This window comes from Acomys minous (assembly GCF_964271855.1).
Source record: "Acomys minous genome assembly, chromosome: 16".
In the NCBI taxonomy this organism is placed as follows: Eukaryota; Metazoa; Chordata; class Mammalia; order Rodentia; family Muridae; genus Acomys; species Acomys minous.
This window is the reverse complement of record NC_140498.1, coordinates 59836019-59845540: the sequence shown is the minus strand read 5'-3', so window position 1 is coordinate 59845540 and position 9522 is coordinate 59836019. Positions and strand designations below refer to the sequence as shown.

The 9522-nt window shown below is 44.5% G+C and overlaps 1 protein-coding gene across 1 annotated transcript; it reads right to left on the bottom strand.

The window, feature by feature from the left end:
• Positions 1–1854: 1854 nt before the first annotated feature.
• Positions 1855–8781, bottom strand: LOC311586797 (CD209 antigen-like protein E). Its single transcript, XM_084763002.1, has 6 exons — positions 8644–8781; positions 7918–8007; positions 7522–7614; positions 6972–7123; positions 5296–5405; positions 1855–2886 (listed from the first exon to the last, which is right to left on the bottom strand). The coding sequence occupies exons 1-6, from the start codon at positions 8654–8656 to the stop codon at positions 2736–2738; spliced, it is 609 nt and encodes a 202-aa protein (XP_084619128.1). The 5' UTR covers positions 8657–8781; the 3' UTR covers positions 1855–2735.
• Positions 8782–9522: the final 741 nt, after the last annotated feature.

The window sequence follows — 9522 nt, the reverse complement described above, 5'->3', positions numbered from 1 at the left end:
GGGAGAGGAACTTTCAAGCTCTTTGCTCATAGTTTCTCTAGGTGTCTGCACTCCACTATCACCTCCTCTAGTCCTATAGGTCAGGATTATGTAAGGAGCCACACACCTCCCCTACAGATTTAACTTCTTTGGCCCAGAAGCCTGATTTGGCTCAGGGTGGTGCAGGTTCAAAGGACTTGAGTGAACCAATGGATTCTGATTCTCAGCCCTCCTGTCTCTTTTCTGCTGAGATCTGCCTTGGCCTAAGTTCATTTATAGACTTTGTCTCATCAGCCTTAAGCACTTTCTGTGGATTCCTTTCACTGTTTTCTTCCACTGAGTTCCAATGGTGAAGTTTCTAGTCTGTCCTCTTGTCCAGAAGTCTTAGCCTTTGTTTTTTAGACAGAGTCTCTTCCTGGACCTGGACTGCCTGCCCAGCAAGTCTCAAGTGTCTCTGCATCTGCCTCTCCAGTTCTGGCATTATAGGCCAGAATCTCTCTGCACATCTGCACACTTTTTCATGTGGATGTTGAAGATCCAAATCCAGGTCCTCATGTTAGAGCAATAAGCATTTTACCCACATCACATTTCCTTGGATCTTTTCTTCTTTTTCCTTTAAGAAATACAGTCAAGGGCCCGAGGGAACTGACAGCTGCTCTGAGGAAGAAGGTTAGAAGCTGCTGTGCTAGGAGGACAGAATTTCCATAACAGGCACAAATAACAAAGATACTCATGCTACTCAGGATTGTAGACCGAGAGTACCTATATCTATATTTATCTATCTCAATCTCTCTCTGTGTATATATGTATGTATGTATGTATTCATGCATGCATATATGTATTACACAGGGAGGGAAGCAGACATATAATAGGATCACAAGTCCAGGGGTGGTGGTCTGATGAAATTCACAGTCACCTACTAAGGATTTTTAGAACAGAGCTTCATAGTTACCTCATGTTGGCCCAACATCCCTGGATTGTTACTTTCTCTGAATCTTAGGAAGTGAAGCAGCAGTGGACAGACAGAATTGGTGAAGGGAACTCCATGTAGCACAGTAAAGTTGGTAAAGGGGGTTACAGATGGCCACTACCACCACTACAACTTCCAGGAGCCAGAGAAATACCTGGGTCTATCATGCCATCAACATGGGAGGGCAGAACTAGGGAATTCACACATCAGCTGCTACCATCATTGGGTAACTGAGAAGATTGGTTCCCTGGTGCTTCCGTTTATAGGACAAGGTATAACACCTAGAGAAAGACCTCTAAGCTAAAGCACGCAGGTGAGGTGCATGGAAGAAAGCATGCAAGGACTGCATGCAGTTTCTTTATATATATTAGCAATCACACATGTGTTCTGCATAGTCTGGAAAATGATATACTATAGCCATACCCCCTTTATCATGTGTATAGGTTGTTTTGTATGTATGTCTGCCACATGCATGCTTTGTACCCTCAGAGGCCAGAAGACGGCATCAGATTCTCAGACAGTTTTGGGAGGTCATGTGGGTACTGGGAATTGAATGCAGATCTTCTGTAAAAAGCAGCCAGTATTCTTAACTACTGAGCCACCTTTCCATCTCTCAGACCCTTTCAGTTTTGAATGATTTTTATTAAGTACATAGCATGCTAAAGTAAAAGAATAAATAGCGAGTGGTGGGTAGATAAATAGATACCAAAACACCATCAAATTGGGCTCAAAGCATCAAGAAGAAATCAAAGAGAGAAGCTCCTTTAGGTAGCCAGCTGGAGTTTCCAACACAGAGAGTCCTGGGAAGAACAGTGTTCCTTGAGTAAGGCTTCCAAGTTAAAAAACACAAATAACAGTGGAAAGGCTGTGTTCCCAAGTCAGGGACTTACAAACGCTCTGCAGAAACCGACTGAAGACATTTTATTAAGGAAGCCAGCTGGAACTCACACTTGGATTTCCAGAAGCTCAAAGTGAAGGCCCCTCAGGCAAAAGAACAAATACCAATAGACAGAGACAATATCCTCAAATACTGGTGCTCGCAAAAGCCAGCAGAAACTGACTTTGGGAGTTGAGGCAGGCAGCTGGAGTTTGGTGTTGAGTTGTCTCTCCATTCCTGTGCTTCCTATGGGGGAATTTCTGGCTTCTCTGTCCCACTGCAGGCACTTTCATATTATGGAATTGAACAATAGTAACGCCTAGTAGTGTCCACCTCCTAGCTGTTCTCAGTTATGTGTGTGTTTACTCTTAAGCCATTTGCTAATGTTTTCCCTTCCTGTTACACAGTTGGGTGGGGGATCCCCAACCCTAGACAAGGGTCTTTGAAGGACACTTTGTGGTAAGGACACTTTGGTCTGAAGTGGTGTTATGGGTTTCAACCTTAATTCCAAAGCCAGATTTTCTGTGGGCTCCAACAGTATGTGACAGTTTACCAACATAATGCATATTATAATGATATATGATAATGTAAACCCTCTGACCTCCACAAGGAAGACGGGAGGTGAATGGAACACACTAAAACCATCAGTGTACCCCGTGGAACTTTAATAATAATCAAATCCAATGGGAGAACCACAACTATGCCAGTAGGAGTTTGGAGACATCAAATGAAGGACATCAGTGGTCCAGCACCATAGTGACTAACAAAGGAGACTGATGAGTCCCAGAGAGATAATACTAAGACCTCCATGCCCATAGACAGGGAGAAGGAACCGGGAAAAGTATGAGTGAAAGTCCACTGCCCAATGGGGATGTTTAGAATGTGGAAGCTGCAGAGAGGATCTGGTCATCACTTGCTGGAACAGGAAGTTGCAGGTTTCCTGCAGATCCAGAGTTTCAGGTTGTCACAGCTGGCGTCATTCCAGCCATCTTCCCTGAATTCCACACAGTCTTGTCCCCCAATGTTGTTGGGCTGTCCTTTGTTCCAATACTTCTCAAAGCTGCAAAAAACCATTCACAATTATACAAAACAGACACATGAAAAACCAGTACCATTCCTATATATGAAAGACAACCGCACCAAGAAAGATATCAAAGAAACAATCCTATTCACAATAGTCTAAAAGTTTCTTGGAATAAACCCAATCAAAGAAGTTAAAGGCCTCTACAATTTTAAAACCCAGAAACAAACAAACAAACAAACAAACAAAAACACATAGAATGATGGAGAGACCGCCCACACTCAGGGTTAACATTATGAAAAGGCCACTCTAACAATAACAACCTACAGATTTAGTACAATCTTCAAAATGCCAATGCAATTCTTCATGGAAATAAGTCTTAAATTTCATATGGGAGCCAAAAGACCCAGGACAGCCAGAACAATCCTGAACACTGAAAACGCTGTTGGAGGTATCAGCACCCTTCATTTCAAGTCATACTACAGAGGTAGAGTAATAAAAACAACATAGTTACTAGCATAAGGCTGAAAACATTGACTGATGGAAAAGAACTGAAGACTCGGATATAGTTCACTTCTATAGCCACCTGATATTTTTTTAACGAGGCATGAAAAATGCACATCAAAAAAAGAACTGCATCCACAATGTTACCTACACCGTCTGAACCCTCTTTTGTAGCTTCTGGACATTGAATGCTTTCATAGCTTCCTTGCATATGTGTGGCAGACATGCCCTGGATGGGACCTCATGATATTCTCATGTCATTTTGACTTTGACTTTTGTCTCCCATGCTTGAGAAAAGTTGTCTTACAGAGGGCATGGCTATAAGATGCATCCATCCAATGTGAACATCCCACTCTCAGTCATCTCCTTCACTGGACTCTTGTACTCTGGCTAAGTCAACACACACAAGCTCAGGGCTAAATAACAAACAACAAGGGCAATATCTACACTCCGGAACTTTCCACTTATCTACATCTAATCTGGCTTACCCAGTCTTGCCTGCTCCTTCCCCTGACAACTACCACAGGTTCCTGCCCACAGCTCCTGTTCTGTCTGCGTTCCTACTAGCGCTAGTCCTGGCTGATATTCCCCACATGTGATGAATATTCCTTCTCTTAGGAGAATTTGTGAGCACAACACGCTATCTTTTCATGTGTGCCTCCATGTGTGTTTATGATGGATACATGCACGTATGTGCATGTGTGTGATGTGTGTGCATACATGTGTGATATGTCTGTACGTCCAGGCACATATGTTCATGCATATGATGTGTGTGTATGTATCTGTGCATGCATGAGTGTGTGATGAGTGTGTTTGTGCACATTCCTGAATGCATATATGTGTATATAAAATGTAAATGTGTGTGTGTGTGTGTGTGTGTGTGTGTGTGTGTGTGTGTGTGTAGGCCAGAGGTGAACCTCACATATCATCTTTCAGTAGTCTTCAGTAACCATTCATCTTTTCTTCTGAAGCAGGGTTTCCTACTGGCTTGGAACCACCAGGCTAGGCTAGTGATCATGCGAGTCCCAGCAGTTCACCTTTCTCTGCCTCCCCTAAGTTGGGATTATAAGCACACACCACCATATTGAGCTTTAAAAAAACAAATAAGTCTGGAGTGGTGGCACAGGTCCGTAATATCAGGATTCAGGGAGGCAGAGACAGGTGGATCACTGTGAGTTTGAGGCCAGCTTGGTCTACAAAGTAAGTCCAGGACAGTCAAAGCTACACAGAGAATACATGGGAACTCTGGTGCCCCATTTTGACCACGTCCCCTTGATGGGGAGGCCTTGGGGCACTCAGAGGAAGGATAGCAGCCTACCAAGAAAAGTCTTGATACCCTATGGGCATATACAAGGGGAGGAGGTCCCCCTCAGTCACAATCATAGGGGAGGGGAGTAGAGGGAAAGAGGAAGGGAGCCAAGAATGGGAGGATACAAGGGATGGGATAACAATTGATATGTAATATGAATAAATTAATAAAATATTTTTAAAAAGCTATACAGAGAACCCCTGTCTCAGAAGCCAAAAAACCAAAAAACAAAAAACCAACCAACCAACCAACCAACCATGAATTCAAGAGACCAAACTTTGTTTCTTCTTAGCAGTTGACTGCCTGAGCCATCTCCCCAGCCCAACATGCTACCTTTTTAAATGCTGTAACCCCTTGACCCTGTGACTGTACTTATGAAGTTACCTATGACTCTGCTTCATTTAGAGCACCTACACAGGCTACAGCCTACTCCTTCAGCGCCAATGGTGGGACCTGAGCACTCCTTTCTTGCCCAAACACCAGGTCCTCCTTCCTCTATCAGTGAATGTTATCGACTCTTATGTCTAGAGGGCCAGCCAAGGTGGTGGCAGATGCAGGGGAACTAGACGGGCAGTACAAGTCAGACAGAGTCCCTTTCCTCCCATTCTTCAGGCTACTCCCTTTCCTGGGACTACCTGCTTGACAGAGGTGAACCATCCAGCCAGTACCATGAGCCTTCCTTGTTCAGATCTGACAGTCCCATCCAGGCATAGCCATTTTTCTTGGAAGTCTGCTGCAGGAAACTCTGGAGGGGAAAGAAAGGGTCAGGAAGCAACTTTCCTCTTATTCCCTCACTTGTGTCTGTCTTTTTCCACCAAACCTTAAGTTCATCAGTGGATTCCAAAAGTTTGTATTTTTGGTAAATCAAAGCATTTAGTTAGGGCTTCTCATAGGCGATGGGTCCCTTACAGGAACATGGGCACCTTAACAGTGGCTACATCAGTAAAGAAAGTGTTTTCCCGTCCCTCAGCAACTCTAACTGCCTATAGATCCTTGAGGAGGGGTGTGACCTTGGTATGGCCCCACTCCTAATACTAGTAACTGTTTATCAATCCTCAGGGAGAGGTAGACAGGATTTATTATTTGACAGCATTATTTGTAGGCTATGGAATCTGGAAAATGTGTCTTAGATGGAGGAATTAGGCAACAGTGGCAGTGTCTTTGGAGGAGTCTTGTCTTTGGTCCCCCCCTTTCTCTGTCTTTTTGTTCCTGGCTGTCATGAGAGGCAGGAGGCTTTCTCCTGCTATGCCTTCATACTGTATTTCTGCCTTGCTACAGACATAAAAGCAATGGATTCAGTTGACCTTGGACTGAATCCTCTGAACTTTAAGACATACTTTTCCTCCTGGAGCTGATTTCAGATATTTTTGTCACAGCAAGGGAAAAGCTATCACGCTCCCCAATCTCTTGGCAGCAGATTCTGCTTAAAACTCTGATTTAAAACCCTTTATATTAAATAAAACCCTTTCTATCTCTAGCACACCAGTCATAAGTCCCCAAATGTTCTCAGAAGTTCATTTTTTCTTTGACACAGGTCTCATGGCGTAAAACTCATGTAGCCGAGGATGGCATTAAACTCCTGAGCCTCCTGCTTTCACCTCCCAAGGGCTGGGATGACAGGTCTGCGATCTCACCTGGCTTATGTGGCACTGAGGATTGATTTCAGGGCTTCATGCACACTAGGCAAGGACTCTCCTGGCTGACCTCCACCCTCAGCCTGATGTTCTCAGAAGTCCTGAATCATGTGCATACCTGTGTCCTATGGGCAGATGTGCTTAAACTTACGCTGGTAGTGTGCACAGCTGGCCACCCATCACATGCTCTTGATAACACTATGTTTCTGTGTCTTATGAGTTCTGAGTATGTCCATATAAATTTACTCAAGGCCAGTTATGCTGAAGCCAGATTACGTCAGTTTATGACTGTAGGTCATGCATGTGATGACATCTTTTCAGGTCTTCATTGAGTGACACCTCTTTGCTCACTTGAAATCAACCCTGGTGAGAATATTTACATCAAAGAAACCATAAACCTGACCAATAAGGATTAAAAGAACCCTGTCAAACAGACTGTTATGCACTGGCCAGCACACTCACATTTAAATGGTCCTCCACAGTATACATCAATGTTGGAAACTAGTGTATGCCTATTTCCAAGTCTCCTGGGAGTTCCAGATCATACCCTTCTTTCCACCTTTTCCAAGTGGAGTCAGTCATCTATTTTTTTTTTAGAAGACGCCCTATAAATAACCATCTCTGCTCTAGTTTGCCAGTCTCCAGAAGAATGTACCAGGACAGTGAGGCAGTCACACCTGCTCCTCATGACTTTTGACGATGACTAGATGGGCCTCCATTTCCTGGCAGGCAGTGATGGCGTTGTGCCAGTCCCGTTGTGACTTGGAGAAGAAGTAACAGTTTCCATCGAAGAATGTCCAATCCCAAGGGCAGCGGCGACAGAGGTTATCTGTTGGTGAGGGTAGATCATGTTGGACACATATTTGAATCTTTTTTTTTTGTTCCTATGTTTGTCCAGGGTCAAGACCTCCAGAGTGAGAATCCTTCCTTGACACAGTACCTGGCTGAGCCATTTTCCTATCTCCACTCCCTAAGCCCTTTCTCCATTTTAAGAGAACCCAGGCTATCTAGACCCATCTTTTCCACAGATGACTGGGTTAGCTGAGTGCCTACTACATGCAAGGCCCCCATTGACCACCAAATGGCTTATTCATTTTTTTAAAAAAATCACTATTCCCAGTTCACAGATAAGGAAGTGAAAGCTCAGAGATGGCCAGCACTGAGAACAACGTGACACCACACGAAGGCCCCCTCAGGCGCAGGGACACTTTGATTTTTCTCACTCACCAATGTTGGACTTCATCTGGCTCAGGTCCTGGTACATTTTCTCCTGCTTTGTTTTTTCTTCTTGCATTTCTTCTGAGCTTGGGATCTTGAAAACTTGACAGGGAAAAAAATAGAATTATTAAACATCTACCATGTGCCATATATCGTACAGACACATATTTGATACCCAGTGCGCTATTTTTAAATCTCATTTAAAGATAAAAATCCTGATACCTGTGAAACCTCTACTGCTTCTGTTCTCTTCTCAAACTGAAGTAAAAGCAGAGGGGTCTCGAAGAAGGTGCTAGCAGCTGCTGAAGGGCCCAATCCTATTGTCAACACCCCCTTTTTGTTAGGCTTCGATACCTGAGCTGAAAGGTCACCCAAAAGAGACTCAACCTCCAAGACGATCCTGACCTTGGATGACAATGGCCATCAGGAGTCCAGCAAAGAGAATGAGCAACAGCAGCTGCAGCAGCAAAGGAAGGTGGCTTCTGTCCAGAAACCCTGCAAGGAGGAGGATGGATGGTCTACTACCTGGCCCGGGGAACCTAGACATAGCATCTTCATATTGGAGTCCAGATCCTTAGCTTCCATCTCACCAGGAAAGAGTCCCAAAGTCGGTTTCCAGCCAGAGGTCCACATCTATAATTTTCTCCTTCCCAGGACACTAATATCCAAATCTGGAATTGTCCATATGCCTAGGATCCAGGTGTTGAGTCCCAATTTTTCACTTTCTTAGGACTTAGGAGACTCAACCTTGATCTTTCTAGGACACAGGGGCCCAGACCCAAGACTGCCACTTCCCTGGAGCCTAGGGTTTCAAGAAGTCAGCCTTCAGCCAGGGGTGCGGCTCTAGAGACCCCACCTCTCAGGGACCCAGGGATTTAGACACTCACTTTTCATATCCTAGGACCAGATTTCTGCTGGGAGATATCTACGCCCCCATCCCAAAACCCTGCTATAGCTGGAAAACTGTTTGTTGGAATCCAAAGCTAATTATCAAGTATCTGTTACCACCGGCTATCAGCTGTTCCTCCTCTAGGTGGGGGAGAGTTTGGTCAGAGTCTAGGTAGGCCAAACCTGAGCTGACCGTCACCCAAATTACTTCCCCAAGTCCCAATACTTCTAGTGTATCCTTACCCAGAGATCCCATCGGCTGTGTCCTCGTTTCTTTGGAGTCACAAATAGTAATGGCTGTTCCTTGGTGCCTGGAACGGCTTGGAATGATAGCTTTTATCTGCCACCCACTGTGTTTTACTCTTTGCAGCTATTCTTTCTAAGGAAGAGAAATGAGGAACTTGGTTCCAGCACCGGAAGAGGGTAGAGAAGGAGGAAGACTTTGACACAGTATTAGCAGGGGCCTCAGATTCCAAGAATTTCAGAGGGGTTGGGTGTGTTATGGCCTCTATGGCAAAAGCATCGGGTTCACTTATGGTATGGCCAAGCTACAGGATGATTTTCATGAAAACAATAACTTGCTCATAGGGTATCAAGTCTCTTCTTGGTAGCCTGCTGTCCTTCCTCTGAGTGCCGCCAGGTCTCCCCATCCAGGGGACGTGGTCAAATATGGGGCACCAGAGTTCATGTGAAAGTCAGACCCCGCTCTCCACTCAACTGTGGAGAATGTCCTGTCCATTGGCTAGATCTGGGTAGAGGTTTGAAGTTTACTGCACGTATTGTCCTTGGCTGGTGCCATAGTTTGAGCAGGACCCCTGGGCCCAGATCTGCCCATCATTATGTTCTTCTTGATAGCCTATGAGTATATACAGGGGGAGGAAGTCCCCCTCAGTCACAGTCACAGGGGAGGGGATTACAGGGAAAATGGGAGGGAAGGAGGAATAGGAGGATACAAGGGATGGGATAGCCATTGAGATGTAATATGAATAAATTAATAAAGTAAAAAAAAGAAAATAATAACTTGTAATATAAAAGTACTTTATTTTAAATTTGTGTTTATATACAAGCTCTCGTGTGCGGATGCATGTATGTACTTGTATATATGAGTGCACATGCGCGTGC